This window comes from Arvicola amphibius, chromosome 18, assembly GCF_903992535.2.
Source record: "Arvicola amphibius chromosome 18, mArvAmp1.2, whole genome shotgun sequence".
NCBI classification, from domain to species: domain Eukaryota; kingdom Metazoa; phylum Chordata; class Mammalia; order Rodentia; family Cricetidae; genus Arvicola; species Arvicola amphibius.
In genome coordinates this window covers 31,676,883-31,695,542 of record NC_052064.1, presented here as the reverse complement: position 1 = coordinate 31,695,542, position 18,660 = coordinate 31,676,883, and the positions used below count along the sequence as shown (strand labels likewise).

The 18,660-nt window shown below is 45.1% G+C and overlaps 1 protein-coding gene across 1 annotated transcript in view; it reads right to left on the bottom strand.

The window, feature by feature from the left end:
• The window catches only part of LOC119803936 (aldehyde oxidase 2), a 79,428-nt gene that overhangs the window by 56,217 nt on the left and 4,551 nt on the right, over window positions 1-18,660 (bottom strand). Inside the window, exons 3-9 of the mRNA XM_038315435.1 lie at window positions 18,440-18,536; window positions 16,696-16,804; window positions 14,388-14,514; window positions 12,451-12,512; window positions 10,046-10,129; window positions 4,139-4,219; window positions 1,837-1,981 (exon numbers count right to left, since the gene is read on the bottom strand). Of these exons, the coding sequence (XP_038171363.1) occupies window positions 1,837-1,981; window positions 4,139-4,219; window positions 10,046-10,129; window positions 12,451-12,512; window positions 14,388-14,514; window positions 16,696-16,804; window positions 18,440-18,536 (705 nt within the window). The remainder of the gene's footprint in view (window positions 1-1,836; window positions 1,982-4,138; window positions 4,220-10,045; window positions 10,130-12,450; window positions 12,513-14,387; window positions 14,515-16,695; window positions 16,805-18,439; window positions 18,537-18,660) is intronic.

Below are 18,660 nucleotides of genomic sequence, written 5' to 3'. Positions count from 1 at the left end.
TTGCCATCAGAGAAATGCAAATCAAAACAACTCTGAGATTCCGTCTTACACTTGTCAGAATGGCCCAGATCAAAAACACTGATGACAACTTATGATAGAGAGGTTGTGGGGTAAAGGGAACACTTCTGCATTGCTGGTGGGACTGCAAGCTGGTACAGTCCCTTTGTATGTCAGTGTGGTGATTTCTCAGAAAATTAGGAAACAACCTTCCTCAAGACCCAGCAATACCACTTTTGGGTATATATCCAAAGGATGCTCAATCATGCCACAAGCACATGTGCTCAACTATGTTCATAGCAGCATTGTTTGTCATAGCCAGAACCTGGAAACAACCTAAATGCCCCACGACCAGAGAATGGATAAGGAAAATGTGGTACATTTACACAATGGAGTACTATACAGCAGAAAAAATGAAGTCTTGAAATTTGTAGGCAAATGGATGGAGCTAGAAAACATCATATTAAGTGAGGTAACCCAGACCCAGAAAGACAAATATCATATGTACTCACTCATAAGTGGCTTTTTTGACATAAAGCAAAGAAAACCAGCCTATAATTCACAACCCCAGAGAACCTAGACAACAAAGAGGACCCTAAGAGAGACATACATGGATCTAATCTACATGGGAAGCAGAAAAAGACAAGATCTCCTGAGTAAATTGGGAGCATGGGGACCATGGCAGGAGGTTGAAGGGGAGGGGAGAGACAGGGAGGGGAGCAGAGAAAAAATGTGTAGCTCAATAAAATCAATAAAAAAGAATGGTGTTTATAAAATTTTGGGAGGCTGGCAATAGCTGACGCTATTTCAATAGTTGCCTTCCCATGAAAGACGGCAGGGAAAACCATGCTGTGCTTTATAATGGAGCAGGACCCAGGTACAGGCAAGATGAGGGGGATGAGTCTCAGGTCAAGGATGTTGACTGAACTGTACTGGAGAGATAGCTCAGAGGTTAAGAGCACTGGCTGTTCTTCCAGAGGCTCTGAGTTCAATTCCCAGCACCCACATGGTGGTTCATGACTATGTGCAGTCTGGTGCCCTCTTTTGCCTGCAGGCACACATGCAGATGGAACACTGTATATATAATAAATAAGTAGATCTTTAAAAAAATGCTGACTGAAAAACACAAATTTCAGAGGAATAGTGACAGTCTCTGTGCAGTATGCACAGAACTAGTAGCCATGTTGTTTAGGGATTCAGACATGAGGGAGAGACTGGCCAATAGAACAACACAGTTCACCTGTAGGGCGCCGTCAAGAGGGAAGGGAAAGGAGGAGCAGTGGGGTACCTCTCCTTTTATCACAGAGGCCTACAAATTTGTGGGGAATGCTGAGGATCAAACCCAGAGCTTGGACAGGCTAGGCTAGCATTCTCCCACTGGGTTACGGATGTGTATGTGAAGCAAAGTTATTAAAATGAGTGTAGGTGTTCACGAAGTGTGTTTATTAACACATCCACAGATATTCTATAATATTCTCTTATGCCTACTCAATATTTAACCTTAATAAAATAACAAGGGACAGCTGAGTGGTGTTAGCGCACACCCTTAATCCCAGTACTAAGGAGGCAGAGGCAGGTGGATTTCTGAATTCAAGGCTAGCCTGGTCTGCAAAGAGAGTTTCAGGAGAACCAGTACTACACAGAGAAACCCTCTTATACATTACCCACCACCGGTCATCCTGAATACAACTAGGGCATGTGCCAATCAGCTTTAGAGATCACTGGATTCATGAAACAGGACAAAACTTTCATCTCTAAAAAGTAGACCAGGGATGGAGCAGGGACCGGGAAGCTCAGCCAGACCTCAACCACAGAATAAGTAAGACGGTTGTCACTTACCCAGAGACGTGTTGCCTGAAACGACAGGGGCTTCGGGGTACTTTGCCTTCAGCTCCAAGAGGTCTTGGAGGGTTCCTGGGGAGATCCAGGTAATTCTTTCTCCGTAAAAGGTCAGGGTTTGTTTTTCTGGGTTCTCCGCCATCCTCTGAAGACAAATGACAGGATATGGACGGCAGTCACCCTGGGCCACATCAGGTCCTTGGTGGGTTGTGTCTCTCTAGGACGACTTCAGGGTTTCGGGTCCACTTAGGCAGAAAGACACTCTTTGTGTCCCCTGGCGAAAGCCTGGATTCTTATAAGTAGATGGCCTTTGAGGAACAAGTAACACTGCGAACTGGCGCCTGCCACGGACCGCCGAGCATGGGCTAATTCAGCATTAATCCAGTTTCCTGACTTTACGACTGCAGCTGCGCTAATGATCCTACGTTAATAACCTCAGTCTGGATTCTCCCTCTAATATTCAAATCATTCCTCAATGAGGTCTTGACATCTGCCCCCTCTTAGATGTTTCAGGGGCATCCCACATTTAATTTGCTCCAAACTGAGGTCCCCATGCCCAGCCCCTCCCTCAGCCCTTGAAGTAGAACCCCCAAAGGAACTTTCATTGCTCTGGAGGTCTGTCTGTCTTTGTAACTGGTACCCTCTAGCTGTGCACAGTTCCGGGGTCAGGCTGACTCCTGTTTTCTCCACATCACGTCACATCCACCAGCAAGCTGTGTGGTTTTCTTCCCAGACACGTCCAGAGTCCTGTACCAGAGGTCTAGCCTAGTCTAGCCACTGCCCTTCTGCATGTTGTTCATCCCCTGAGGGCGCAACCCTTCTTCCCTTCCTTTGCCTCCTGCTTTGGGTGCTTCTTGGCTCAGCAGCAAGAAGGATCCTGATATGATGTCTGTAGGAACGTGACCCCCTCTAGGCACCCTCCCTCACAGTGGCTCTTCCACAGAGAGGAAGCCAAGCAGTGGGAAGTCTAGCATGACTTTCCCTGATGGTTCCTGACTGTCCTTTCTCTTTCTGCTCTGTCCAGGCTGGCTCAGCGCGGTCCTTGAGCATCAGGCCAGCTGTTACCTTGCTTCTGGTTCCTTCACACTCATTCTCCACTGCCCAGATAGTTTTTTTCATCATATCTCCTCACGACTGGCTCCATCCTTCCTTCTAGAATTTTCTTCAAACATTGTCTCCTCAGAGGTGGCTTCTATGGCCATATCACTGAAAAGTGAGACCACCTGTAGCCTAGCTTCGTTATCTGCTTGGTGATGTTTCTCCTGTCTATTTATCTCACTGTAAATACCAGGCTGGCCTTGAACTCACAGAGATCGACCTTTCTGTGCCTTGGGAGTGCTGGGATTAAAGGCTTGTGCCGCTATGTCTAATTCACAAATTCTGTCTTCACCTCTTATTTTGAGTATCGCCTGTCTCTTACCAGATTATAAACTCCCCTAGGGCAGTGTTTTTGTGAGCTTTGTTTCTCGCCATAGAGTTGGTACTTAGGACAGTGTTGGCATGTAGCTGAATAGATATACGCACACACATGTATATACATATATTCATTCAAATATATATACATTTATTCATATATGAATGAGTAAGCTTGCCAGAGCTCTCTCAGAAAAGGGTACTGGGTGCTGGAGAGGGCTACGAACATGTATTGCTCTTGCTGGGGACCTTACTTTGGTTCCCAGGACCCATGTAGGGTGGCTCATAACTGCCTGTAATACCAGCTCCTGGAATCTCACACCTCTACATCGGGCAAGGACACTTAGATGTACACACTCGCACACAGACACACCGGCAAAGACACTTAGGTGTACACACTCGCACACAGACACACCGGCAAAGACATCATTAAAATTAGAAGGAAACATTTAATAAGAGAGAGGAAAGCATTTTATAGAAAGAGGCGCGGACACCTGAGAAGGAGGGTCAACACACACATGAAGGTAGCGTGGAGTGGGGCGCCCCTGTTTCTGGCCGTGAGGAAACTGCCCTCAAAACAGGGGGCAGGGGAAGAAGAGAGGGAGCTGCTTCTTGAACTCAGGGTAGTGGCGTTCCCCGAAAAACATGGCAGATGCTTAGCAAAGCCGCCATCAGGGACGCAGTGATGACAATAATGGTAGGGTGATGTTTAAGAAGTCCCAGCTCAGGCCTAGGGAAGGTCAGCCAGAGCTGGGAAGAGCAGGCTTCTGGATCCCAGCCACTACTTCTCCAATTTGACATACCACCTGAAGGACATGGTAGATTTACAAAGCTGGGTTTATAATCGGAGGTGTTTAAACAAGCATGTGAAATACCCACGTTGTCTTACCAGGAGTTCTGGGGGAAATATGGGCTCCTGGGTCGGGTCCAAGGGCCGGAACTCCTCTTTCGCAAATAGCTCCGTGCAGATCTTCAAAGGAGAAAGAAGCAGACGGTTGTGTCAGCTCAGCTCAACTGGAAAGAGCACTGCAATTCTCTACAGAATTAGGCAAGATGCACGAGTCTCTCATTTTCCCCAGAGCAGGGAGCTCATTAGCAGCTTAAAGGGGGAATGTCATTGCCAGGGAGAGACTAACTAGCCACTCACATAATACTGAAGGAAGGAAGGCCATTAGCTCTTGCAGAGAGCATCCTGGGAAATGCCAAGATATCTGTGAACATGACCAGATGTTAAAGAAGCTTACTGTCCCCTCTTTCACAACCTAAAGAACGCTCTGTGGGGGAAGCCCACAGTTTCAGGGAAAATGACTCTAAACGTACCTTTCTGCGTAAACACACAGGCACTACTGTTTACTGAGTGCTTTTACACATATTAATGTTACTTAATCTTCATGATAATTGTATAAAGTTATAATCTCCCTTTGGTCGACCAGGAAATGAAAACAGAGCCGAAATGGACCCATCTGACATCCTGCCTCCCTCACATCTGCCTCAGCTTTGAAGGACACTTGTTGCCAGGAAACATTCGTGAGGAGATAAGAGAACGGGACTCTGGGGCATGGGTGCAGGTGGGTGTCCGTGAGTAGAGAGGAGGGTGACAGACATTGGGATTGACAGGTCTGGGTCACTCTTAACACCCCCCTCCCCGGCGACCTTTTCGCTGAAAAGTCTCAACCTTTCTAAAGAGTAAATGGAGGTAATGCTTATTTTGAAGGGTGCTTGTGGTGATTCGTTGAAATGCCCTGACATCTGCCGTTTCCCACACCTCGTCTTGTTTTTGTTTTTTTTTTTTTTTTTTTTTTCTGTCTGTCTATGGCCTTGTGAGGTTCCAGGAAGAACTGCTCATTTTAAAGGCTCTTTGTTGGGCTGCAGAATGAGATTTTATTGGCCAATGTCCGTCGTGATATTTCATTTGTGTTTTAATAAGCAAAGCTTGCCTGAAGACCAGGACGTAACACAGTCACACTGGTCAGCCATAGAGGCCGGGCAATGGTCATGCAGGCCCTTAATCCCAGCACCAGAGAGGAATATAAAGCGGGATAAGCCAGGAACTCGCTCTCTTTTGGTCTGAAGATTTCATAGAGGGAAGAACTCTCTAGTGGCTTGGATGCTTTGCTACTCTGATCTTCAGGTTGAACCCCAGTGCCTGTCTCAGGGTTTTTATTATTTGTGCTACAATTGGCGTCCAACGTTTAGGGTACAAATTTGTGAAAAAGCCATTCTCCTCTGGCTTGAAACAGTCTCCAACTGCCACCCAAACTCTAGAAGCACCTGGGCTCCAAAAGCCACAAGACTCATCCACCTTAGACTGGCTGGTTCTGTCTTCAGACAGTCCCCTGCCATGTGTGCTTTTCCTGAACAAAGCGCTCTACAGATCCTACGAGAGAGAGAGAGAGAGAGAGAGAGAGAGAGAGAGAGAGAGAGAAAAAAAGAAACAGAAAAGAGCGAAGTAAAGCAAGAAAAGCAGTACCGCCTACCCTCCCTCCCTCCACCCTCCCTCCCTCCCCCTCCCTCTCTCTCCCTCCCTCCCTCCCTCCCTTCCTCCCTCCCTCCCTCCCTCTCTCTCTTCACTGTGGGTTGCAGGCTCTCCCTGAACCCCCTTCTCAGGCTGCTGCCAAACTAGGTGGCTGCCTTGAAATCCAGTCAGGCTGTTACTGTTCTAAGCAGCAGCCATCAGCCTCACATCTTCATCAACACTGTCGGTAGGGTTGGTAAAACAATCGGGAATTCTTGAAGAGAGGAATTAGTTAAAAAAGAGAGTTTTCCCCCACATTAAAATAGGAAAAAACAATTACAATGGGGGGATTTTTTGTCTCTGTATGATAATATGCTAGACAGTTTGAAAATGGAACAAATAAATGAGAGAATATCTAATTTAGATGGGATTTATGTAATGTCGATTGTAAACATGATCAGCTTTATCATTTTTGTCTTATCATTAAAATAGTTGGTTAATCTGAGTGCTAAGATACAGGCCTTAGATAAATATAATAAAATAGATCACAGAGACATAAATTTTAGACAGAGGAACTTAACGGAGAACCAATTTTAGCATTGCATTACAAGAACAGAGAGGAACAGCCTGAGGATTTCAAACAACCAACCTTAATATATCCAGTAAGATTACAGGAACTGCCAAATGGCAGAGGCTCTGTTATAGCTAACTGGACTCTTGTGCCAATGAAAGATTTGAGGAGATTCAAGGACACAATAGTCTCATTTTGTGAAGCAAATGTTAAACTCGTGGTCAGTTTGTAATAGAAGAATCCCTAAAGACTGTATAGAATTGATTAACGGTGTTTTAGAGCCTGGTCCACAATTAGAACAGAGTACCTGGTTCAGAGAAGAGGCTAAGATTATTAACAATGGAGCAAAGCTAGAGGAAGGAAAATCTCCCAAGATCAAATTCTTGGAGAAGGAGATTATGCTACTATAGAAAGACAATCACTATATGATGACCACACCTTGAATTTATACCCTCCAGCTGTTTTGAATGTTGGGACAGAACTGGAGAAATAGGAAAAACATTGAGTCCTTTACTAAAGTTATACAAGGCCCAAAGGAAGTTTTTTATAAATTTCTTACGAAGATTGACTTCAGCAGTAAATAGAATGTTAACAAATTCAGAAGCTAGACAAATAATAATTGAACCTCTGGCTTTTGAGAATGCTAATTCTCTATGCAAAGGATAATTAGGCTATTAAAGGCAAGGTCAGCACCTTTGGATTGACATTGAGTCTCATAACCATGATGATGCTTGGGTAGGAGAGGTGACTTCCAGTGGTTTGAAAAAAAAAATCAAAATGTCAGCTGTTATAATTGTGGCAAATAAGGTCACCTTAAAAGGGATTTCAGATAGGGCATTTCTAGAAACAATGTTTTTTTTAAGCACATGTGGATCTAATTCTTAACTTCATTCTGGTCATATTACCCTCTAAACATTCCCCTAAAGGAATTTTAATACATAGGGAAGATATTATCTTAGAATGGATCTTTTTGCCACATAAACTGAGTAAAAACTTAAAAACTTACGTGGAAAAGATCTCTGAGTTAATTTAACAGCCTAACCTCTCAACGTATTTAACAATTCACAATATGTAGAAAGAGTAGTTTTGCAAATCAAAACCTCTGAATTTATACTAGATAATCCAGAATTGACTTTCTTATTTATTTAGTTACAAGATACAATCAGGAATAGGAATCATCCCATATACACAACATACATCTGATCCCATACGGGTCTGCCAGGTCTTCTTGCACAAGGTAATGGAAAAATTGATCAAGTATTGATTGGAAATGTGCTGAAGGCCTCAGAATTTCAAAAAGAAAAAATCATGTCATTAGCAAATGTTTCCATCATGTGGCAGCGAGCCAAGGAAATTATAAGGAAATGTCCTACTTGTTCTTTATACAACCAAACACCATCGCCTGCAGGAAAGGACACCAACAGAACAAAATCTGGCAGATGAATGTGTTTCACTTTGTAAAATTTGTAAAACTAAAATATGTACACCACACCACTAATACCTATTCAGGTTTCCAATGGGAAACTGCTTTGTGTTCAGAAAGGGCTGATTTGCTAATCACACGTTTGCTAAAGTGTTATATCCATCATAGGTATACCTGTATAAATAAAGGCAGACAATGCCCCAGCATATGTCTCTTAGAAAATAAAACCATTTTTTTTTTTGCTTTTTATAATATAAAGCATGTCACAGGTGTACCACACCATCCTACAGGCTAGCCGGGCAGTTATAGAAAGATAAAATTGAAGTCTAAAGGATATGTTAAATAAACAGAAAGGGGTGATAAATCTATTTCTGGAAATATCCCAGAAATAGATTGCATAATTCTTTATTAACTTAAAATTTTCTGAATGGTAATGGGAAAGAAACAACATCTGTGGAGAGACATTGGATAGTAGAAAAAACTACAGAATTAAATCAGTCAATATACTCTATATACTGACCTCAGAATGGAAACCAGGACATGTGTTGTGGTGGGGAAAGGGTTTTGTTTTTGTTTCCACAGAAGAAAGGCTATGGATACCGTAGAAATTGATAAGGATTTGATTTGAACAGGAGACACCTCTTAATTAGAAGAGATGACAGATCATTAAGCACCATGGCCTTTTAATCTGAACTAACCTATAAAACTAAAAGAAGGCTTTTCATCTGATCAGATGTAACTTGTCAAAAGAGAACCTCCCTGAAATTAGGGTTGGGGAAGGGGTTTGTTTCTGTCTTTTCAGGAGAGTAAAGAATTAAAGTACCAAACAATGAGTCAGCCCTGAAAGAATGAGAAGTCCTCAACAGGATCTAGGCCAAGACCTAACAGCTGTCCAGACCGAAGATGGCCAGAGACTAAGAGGAAGGGCACGTCAGGGGCAGACACCTAGGCATGCAGCTGATGCCCCGGTGAACTGCTGTGTCTTGCCCAGCCCTCGACCTCCTCCACAGAACTTTATATCCTAGTGTGTGTTACTGTAAAGAAACGATGACGTTTTACTTGGTATTTGCATTTCTCCTTATGAACGAATACCGAGATGTATTCTCGTTTAAATACATCTAGACTCACTGGGCTTCATGTAAGCCAAGTGGTATCCAGCGCTCAAGGGATGCTCAAATTGCATGCCCAAGTCTTCAAGGTTGGGAGTAGATTTTGGGATGCATTGGCTCTGCCAAGTGTTGATCTATGAGCCGTTGTGGTGGTGTGCACCTCGCCTCCTTAGGGTAACACCCCCCATTCCACCGCACACCTTCTTTGGAGAGGCGGTACGGACAAGCAGATCTGAAGGACGTGAACATGTGATGGAGGACTCCCATTGGCTAATAAAGAAACTGCCTGGCCCATTTGATTGGCCAGCCCTTAGGTGGGTGGAGTAGAACAGGAAGAAGGAAGTGAGGTAGATGGCTCAGTCAGATGCCATGCCTCTCCTAAGTTAGTCAGACTGCCATGACTCTCCTCTCTGAGCCAGTCGCCATGAAGCCAGCCACCAAGTCAGACGTGCTGAATCTTTCCCAGTAAGACACCACTCGTGGTGTTACACAGATTATTAGATATGGGTTAATCAAGATGTGAGTAAGAGGCTGGAACTAATGGGCCAGGCAGTGTTTAAATGAATACAGTTTATGTGTTGTTATTTCGGGTGTAAAGCTAACCATGCGGGAGCCGGGCAGGACGAAAAGCAGACCTGCCTGCAGCTCCCCACTACAAACACGGAGGAAGAGGACGAGGGGAGGCTTTCCCAGGGCTGCTCTGAGCTCTCTCACAGCCTGTGGGGTGGGCAGCTAGGCGCCCATCAACCTCTCTACTTGACTCCTGCGAAAACTTGTCTGTGGAGCTTTGTTGAAAACGAGCGTCTCTCAGATGGTAGAGCCGGAGCTGGGATACTGAGCTGGACTTCTAGGTGGCTGGCATTATCTTGCCCTTAGCTTCCTGAGGTGGCAGTGCTGTCTCTGCCTCGGCTCAGGGACAGAGGAGAGCTGTGTGAGCAGGGACAGCTTTAGAACTCCGTTTCTAGCTGAGGAGGCCACTCGTCCCTCAAGGAGTAGATGTTCCATTCTGACATCTAAGAGGTTTTTGTTTTCCTTTTGTTCCAGCCTTTCAGACTAGGAAGGGGAAATCAGATTCGGGTCTTTGTGTGAGCATTCTGCAAAGTGCCTGGTTCCCATCAGTACTTGGGAAGGCAGCAAACAAAGAGGGGAGCGGCCCCTCGAATGCACACACCCGCTCCCAGAGCTGAGTCTTAAGCCTTAAGAAACACACAGCAAGAGAACAAAACAGAGGGACTCACGTCACTTTTGGCTCCAAGGGAATCATCTTCTTTCTCATCCAAGCAGCATTTTCCTGTCCCTTTCTGGTGACAACCATTTGGCTCCTGAGAACATGAAGTGCTTTATATGAACAATACTTTTTGATAGGCAAATAAGGATGTTCCTTGAAGGTGTGAACAATATAAGTGAGACTTCAGCCTCTGAAGTCACTTTCTACTTAGACAGATAACACCAAGCAATTCTCCCTTTGCTTTGTTCATTTATTTTTTCCTTAAAGATTTATTTATTTATTATGTACACAGTGTTCTGCCTGCATGTACGCCTGCACACCAGAAGAGGGCGCCAGATCTCATTACAGATGGTTATGAGCCACCATGTGGGTGCTGGGAATTGAACTCAGGACCTCTGGAAGAGCAGCCAGTGCTCTCAACCCCTGAGCCATCTCTCCAGCCCATATTCTTTATTTTCATAAAATAACATGAAATATATGTCATATAAACAAGTTATATAGGACAACACGATGTATAGAAGTTTAAAAAAGCAGCCAGTGCCCTCTGGCATTTTGTATTTGGGATTGAGGTGTACTTATTATATCTTACATTTCTATAGCATAATCAGTAGGTGAACATCGTTCGTTGCAATCAGAACATCATGTTCACATCTGAGTTATTTTAGGGTAATTTCTAGTGGTAGAATACATTTTTATGGTATTTTTCAGGATGACCACAATACAGCCGCTGTAGCACATATAAGGTTTGGAACTTGGCTCTCTATCATTCACATGGAAACTTTCAGAAAGAGAAAAGCAACATGCAAAAAGAAATTGCTCCGAAGAGCAGACAGCAGTTTTTAAAGGGGTTCCCACTTAGCAACTCCATTTCCATCCTTTGCAAACCGCCTCTATGTATTTTCTTCCTCAGACGGCTTCTTCTGCCTTGCAACCTTTGAATTCCCCGTCTTTCTTGGTGTTTTGAGCAGCAACTTGCTAACTCTGCCCAAGAAATAAGAGCAGTTGGCTGAGCAAGCAGCATTTTCTTGCTCCCTTTAAACCCTCAGAGTTGGACATGGGCCAGTGGTGGCTGAGGAAAGCTGAGCTTCTTTGGGCTCAGAGGGCAATAAAAAGCCTGAGGTATCCCACCTGGCTGGATTTCCTTCACCCAGTAAAGTATCCTGAGACTGGCTGTCTGGCTACAGGCTGAGCTATTGGAACTCATTTTTGGCTTTATCTCCAGAATCTGTGTACTGGGAGAGGCAGATGACACGCCTTCAGGGGAAGGAGTTGACTCAGCCTGTTTCCTGGTATTTCACGCATGTTTTCACACTTACAGCCATGATTTACTGGGTTTACAGTCTGTTCCTTTCGCTGTTTAGCATGTCTAATCTGGTCTCCTCTTGAGGCAATAGAAATCTGGGACGCACATGCCTAGAATTCCTGCCTGACTTCGGGGACGTGGGACAAACCTGTTGTGCATTTCCAGGTCTATCTCTACTGTGTGTGGAATTGAGGAAAAAATATAAACGGAAATTTTGACTCGTGGCTTCTGGTTTCTCTTCCTATACATCCCTTCAGCGGTCTCAGATGCCCGTGTGAATACCCAAGTCCAATGTTCACTTTCTCCACAAGGTGTTGCTCGATGACCACCCTCTGATCTTGTGTGCAGACGCTGGCTCCTAAGACCATCCCTTGATTATCTCAGAAAGGGCTGCACCTGGCCTAAAACACTATATAAAGAATTGTCCAGAAAAACTTTATCGCATGTTCCTATGGACTCTTGAGAATAGCCAGCTAAGAACTACAGGGGGCTCCTCCAAGATGTCGTTCCTTTTGTCTAAAGTTTCCTGCCCACACCCATCCCGTTCTCAGCAGAGGGCCATCGGACATGCCCGTCTTGAGTGTCTGTCAAATGCTAGCCATACTGCCAACAGCATTACCCACGTTAATAATTATCTGCTGCACTCTTACTAACTGCCAAACAAGACCCATTTGGTTTTCACCAGGGAAGCACCCTCCCTTCTGGAGGCCACACCCTGTGATCTTGGTTGGAGTGGATTTTGGCTTCGACGCTGCAATTTCAGCTTCCTTATCTGTTCACGAATTCCTAGTTGGTTGGGTTTTTGTAAGGAACTTTCTTCATCGAAACACATCTGATTGACTCCAAGCGTTTGTAGGCATCACGTTGCCTGCCTTGGATAGATGCCTTGCCCAGCTGACTTCCCTCCATGGATCTAGACCACATCAAAGGTGGTGGTAATGCCCACCTGGTTTTCAGGAAGATTCAACATTTCAGTGAGCCCCCTCCTCCTGCCTCATGACTTTGTCTGTCTTACAGTCGGTTGTGATGGTCTTAAAAACCTCACTCTTGTGTTCCCTTCTCGTTCTGGCTCTGTAGGCCACGTCTCCACCCACCCGTTCTTGTGTACTCACCGCGCAGAAGGTCCTGCCACTTTCCAGAATCGGCCGATACCCAGTGCAGCGACAGAGGTTACCTGAGTGGAGGAGAAGCGTGGCTGTGAGCTTCTTGTTTCTACCAACTTGTTTTTTAGATTATTGTTTACTTATGGGTATGTGTGTGCATGTGTGTAGATGTCCTTGGTTGGAGGTGAGAAGACGGTGCTGGATTTTCTGGGGCTGGAGTTATAGGTGGTTCTAAATCACCCCATGTGGGCACCGAGAACTGAACTCAGGTCCTCTGGAAGAGCAAGCAGTAAGCACTTTTAATGACTGACTCATACCTCCAGCCACACTACTGGCTTCTTTTAAAAGTTGAAATAGATCCAACACATTTTCTTTTCAGTCCTAGGGAATAGAACTCAGGGCCTTGGGCATGCTAGGATAACATTCTGCTTCTGAGCTATGACTCTAGTCCTGATGTCTAGCTATTGGCGATAACTGTATTTCAAATTATGTAAGACAGTGGGAGCCTAAAACAGAAAATTTAGGCAATTCCGAAGGTGCCGATAGACGGTCTCTCAGGTGTGGCCAAGTCACTGCCTCCGGCTCACCTGGATATATTGGGTAGGAACGTGTTTATGACTCTGGAGCCTGCACATCTGGAGACAGGTGAGAACCCTCACTGAAGAGGCCCGAGGGCCAATCTATTGAATGACAAAGTCTGGTCTCCTCCTGTTCCCAAGGATGAAGGCCTAAAGGTCATGGAGAGGATGGGGGGGTGTCAGTGTAGACTAGAGTTCATCTAGGGTGACCAGTCTGAGAAGTTTGGGCTCAAAGGATATGAAAGCTATTGGGTTAGTAAAGAACGGATAGAATTCTCAGAGCAGTAGGATTTCGGGATGGGGTGGAGCTTGGTCTGGAAGGAGTCATGTAGAATAGGAAGAATGATAAGTTGGGCTTGGCCATGCTTTAGGACTGAGGGGCTGCTGAAGAGGGACCCAAGGAAGGTGGGGTTAAGGGAATTGATATGATTCTCTGGTTGTAGTTATTAATTATTATTTTGCTGAGGATTGAGCCCTGGGCCTTTGCACATGGCTGTCAGTCACTCTATCTCTGAGCTTGTGCTCAGCTCTGAGTTTCTCCACTTGAAAGAAGAGATAAAAGGAGAGCACTGGGAAGAACAAGGGAGAGAGAGAGGAAGAGCAGGAGAGAGAGAAAGAAAGAGAGAGAGGGAGGGAGGGAGGGAGAGAGGGAGAGAGAAAGAAAGAGAGAGAGAGAGCAAGAGAGAGGAATGCCCATTAGCAGCTGACAGATAAGGAGAGGAGGGAAGGGAGAGGGGGAGAGAGAGAGAGAGAGAGAGAGAGAGAGAGAGAGAGAGAGAGAGAGAGAGAGAGAGAGAGAGAGAGAGAAAGAGAGAGAGAGCGAGAGCAGGAATAACCATCAGCAGCTGGCAGATAAGGAACACATCTGCCCTCACCTCACCTGTCTGTCTTCAACCTATAAACTGACGATTGTTTAGGGATACACACAAAGGTGATGCTTATTAATCCAGTATGTTTATGAACTTAAAACTTAGAAACCTGGGGCTGGAGAGATGGCTCATCAGTTAAGAGCACTGACTGCTCTTCCAGAGGACCTGGGTTCAATTCCCAGCACCCACATGGTGACTCACCACTGTAACTCCAAGATCTGACACCCTCACACAGTCGTACACGCAGGCAAAACACCAATGCGCTTAAAATAAAAATAAATAAATTTAAAAACCTGTTGCAAATCTACAAGATTCTTTCAGATGAGAGGCTTATTATGAATTGTTGTATGCAGAGATGACAACTTTTGCTGTTTCTGCAAGGCCTGTTTTAGAAATAACCGTGGCTTGGGACTTGAGCAGAGCTGGGATGATGTTGGAGATGGCGGAGGGAAAGCCGGAAGTACCTTTCCCTTCCTCCTGCCTCCCGGGTCAGACTTACCCCCCAGGGCTTCCATGAGCTGTTCCTCGGAGGGCTGTGGGTGGTTCCTGAGCAGCGTGTACATGGACATCACCATCCCGGGGGTGCAGAATCCACACTGGGTGCCGTGGCTCTTGGCGATTCTCTCCTGGAGGGGTACATTTGTGGTCACAGCCTTGTGTTCCTGGTGCCACTAGTTATCTCCAGGGTCCACAGCCTGTGCCCTTCTGGTGGTAGAACTCACACTCTGGGCAAATATGCCTCACCTCTGTCCATTTCTGCACACCCCTTTCTCAGGCATCCCAAAGGCATTGACTCGGAAGCCATATCTTATCATTTTAATTGCTTTTCAGGGCCAAATACTCGGACCCTTCTATTTGGGAGTTAGCAGAGTGCAGCCTGCTCTCCCTGTGGGGAGAGTTCTCCAGGAAGGAGAGAACTATTAGTTCTCTCACTATAGTATGGGTAAGTTTCAAAACTGGTTTCCGCAAGTACCTGCATATTTTTGTTTTTAATATTTATTTATTTATTTATTTATTTATTTATTTATTTATTTATTTATTATGTATGCAATATTCTGTCTGTGTGTATGCCTGCAGGCCAGAAGAGGGCACCAGACCCCATTACAGATGGTTGTGAGCCACCATGTGGTTGCTGGGAATTGAACTCAGGACCTTTGGAAGAGCAGGCAGTGCTCTTAACCTCTGAGCCATCTCTCCAGCCCGAGTACCTGCATCTTTCACCTCTTAAGTTCTCACAAAAGGCTGTGTGGTTTTGATTGGCTTGGAGACCATCGCCGACTCCGTGTCCCCTTCTTTAATGGTTTTTTTTTTTTTTTTTTTTTTTTTTTTTTTTTTTTTTTGCATTGGCTCAAAGGGAGCTCAGCTTCCAAAGCCTGAGGATTTTGGTCTCTGTTATTTAAAGTGTGGTCTATGGTCTGGAATCACTGGTTTCTTCTAGGAAACAAAACCGAGGAGCAGCACTCAGGACCCTGCTCCAAACGTCTTGACTCGGAATCTGAATTCTCAGCAAGCTCCTGGTGACTCTTGGGAACACCAGAGCTTGGGAAACTTGGCTCTAGATTTAGAGTAAAATGCCCAGGATTCCAGTGTGTTGACTTTGCTGTGTCTTATATGACTTCCTGGCAGACTCGGGGAGACTTTTCTGGGTCCTTCACCTTAGCTCCCCTCTTTGGAATCAAATCCCACATGGTTAATCCAAGAGACACCTGGGCTGCTCCTGCCTTCAAAGAATGAATGTGGGTTGATCTCACTGTGCCTCCCCAAACTTCTGTGTCAATGACAGGGACATAGTGTATGCCAGTGCTACCTCAAATCCAACTTTGTTCCTTCAGCAGCAGCTGGCTAAGTTTTGTTTTTTTTTTGTTGTTTTTTTGTTTTTTGGTGGGGGTAATGATCGGCCCCACCTTGTATGCAAATTCTGATTTTACTCCTAAAACCTCTATGTTACAGGAAACAGTCTCCAAATTTTATCCTCTTAGCCTTGGAGACTTATTTTTTAGTATGACTTTGTCTGTCTGTCTCTCTCTGTCTCTGTCTCTCTCTATATATATATATTTGATGTGCATGTGTGTATCTGAGTAAAAGCATGTGCATCATGTGTGTGTAGTACCTATAGAGGTCAGAAGAGGGCACCAGAGTCCCTGGAACTGGTCTTAGAGGCCAATATAAGCTGCCATGCGGGATGCTGGGAATTGAATCCGGGTCCTCTGGAAGAGTAACCAGTGCTCTTAACCACTGAGCCGTCTCTCCAACCCTGGTGTGGCTTTTGGATACAGCATTTCTTGTATCAGGCTGTGCTTGAGCTCTCTGGGTAGTGGAGGATGACCTGGAACTCCTGACCCTTCTATCTCTACTTCCCTAGCACTGGAGTTACAAATACGTGTCAACTTGCCAGGTTTGTATGTAGTCCCACGGATTTCATGCATGCTGGGCACACACTCTATCAACAGTTACATCCCCAGCCCCTCAGAGGCATTTATGCTACAGCTTGCGTTCAGTATCTAATCCATTTTGTAGTAGAATAGGTATCAGGCAATGTTTTTAAAATCTTGATACTATTATTTTATATTATCTTAATACTATTATATTTTTATAAGTAGAAAAAGTAATGAGAGATGCATTTAATCAAATGCAGGCAGGTGGGTTCTCGGCTTTCTCTGAAGTTGCTGAGTGGATATCATCTCCCTGTTCATCAGGAGTTCCAAACTCCCCGTGCCTCGTAGTGACCTCGAAGGCGGAGGTGGCACAGTCTGTACGCACTCGGTAAGATGAAGCTCAGAAATGAGGACGTTAGAATGTACGCTTACCTGCACGGGGTGGAGCCTGGTTTTGATGCTTCCTACGCCTTCCACGGTGGTGACAGCAGCCCCATGTAGGGAGCACAGGGGCACCAGACATGCCGTGACAGAGAAGTGTCTTTGTATGAGAAACACAAAACAACCCGAGTGAAGTGGCAGTACTGCCCTGTGGAGAACCAGGAACTGTGAAGGGAGGTGGAGACCCTCCCACGCCTTTGACAGATGACTGGGGGACAGTAGGGTATTGACAGATTTGGGGGACCATGGGGGTGGGAGCCCTCTCTTCACTCTATGCCATCTATGAGAACTGGGGGTCCTCAGTGTGAACTCAGATGTTCTGAACCTCAGGAAATCTTTACAGTCTTAAAACAGATCCACCTAGGAGCAGCGGGAATGGTCCCGGGCTGCCAGAAGGGTGGCTGAGCTTCTGTTAGTCTTTTTTAGAGCAATGACCTTATCACAAGCAAAGGCTATTTGCCTTTTACGCGTATCAATGCATTTTAATTCATTTCCTTATTAATTTAAGTTCTCTCCATAAAAATCATTTAACGGTGTGGGGTGATATGTGTTCTGAAGCAGTCTTGGTATGGATCGATGATGTGGATGGAGCCCAAGTTCTAGAATTTGACTCTTAAGGGGTGGGATCATGGCTCAGATGCTTCCTTTCAAAGATTGGTCCCAGTTCAAAACAATAACAACAAAAAACCAGAAACAAACAAACAAGCAAGCAAAGAAAGAGAAGGAGAGAGAGAGAGAGAGAGAGAGAGAGAGAGAGAGAGAGAGAGAGAGAGAGAGAGAGAGAGAGAGAGAGAGAGAGAGAGAGAGAATTAGCTTCCAGGTCAGAAAAACTATGTATTCAAGTTGTTGATCAGCAGGGTTATATGGCCTTGAACACATCTCCTTTTCAATTTGAGCCTCCATTTCCTCGAGTAGGAAACAAACTGTTGGCTTGTCTTTGTTCTTTGCCTGGAGTACACGGATGAGCCTTGGGAGAATCATGGTCCCCCACAAGTGATATGCAGAGGGCTGTTAGTTCATATGTTATCATAGCAGAGAACTATTAGTTCATACGTTATCATAGCAGAGGACTATTAGTTCATACATGATCACAGCAGAGGGCTGTTAGTTCATACATGATCATAGCAGAGGACTATTAGTTCATACGTTATCATAGCAGAGGACTATGAGTTCATACATGATCATAGCAGAGGGCTGTTAGTTCATACATGATCATAGCAGAGGACTATTAGTTCATACATGATCATAGCAGAGGGCTGTTAGTTCATACATGATCATAGCAGAGGGCTGTTAGTTCATACATGATCATAGCAGAGGGCTGTTAGTTCATACATGATCACAGCAGAGGGCTGTTAGTTCATACATGATCATAGCAGAGGACTATTAGTTCATACGTTATCATAGCAGAGGACTATTAGTTCATACATGATCACAGCAGAGGGCTGTTAGTTCATACATGATCATAGCAGAGGACTATTAGTTCATACGTTATCATAGCAGAGGACTATTAGTTCATACATGATCATAGCAGAGGGCTGTTAGTTCATACATGACCATAGCAGAGGACTATTAGTTCATACGTTATCACAATAGAGGGCTCACGGCATTTGTGGGGATTTTCGTCAGGATCTAAGAAGGGGAGACACTGAGGATCTGGCCTTTGATAGTTACAGGATAGATCGGAAGCCAGACAGAGACAGACTCCTCTTCTGGCTTCTGGACCTCGGGGAGCTACCTTGTCTTCCGGGACACTGGGTCGTGCCTGGACACCATCACAGTGCAAGCCCCACAGCCTCCTGTGCCACAGGCGTACTTGGTTCCTGTGAGCCGCACTGGAGAGGGAGAAGTCAAGAAAAGATGCACAGTAGAAATGTTGCTTCGGAGGTACCTGCCGCACTAGGGTGTCCCTAGTGTGAGAGTCTTCCTGAGCTTCTGGTGGGGTGCTGGGATCTGAAC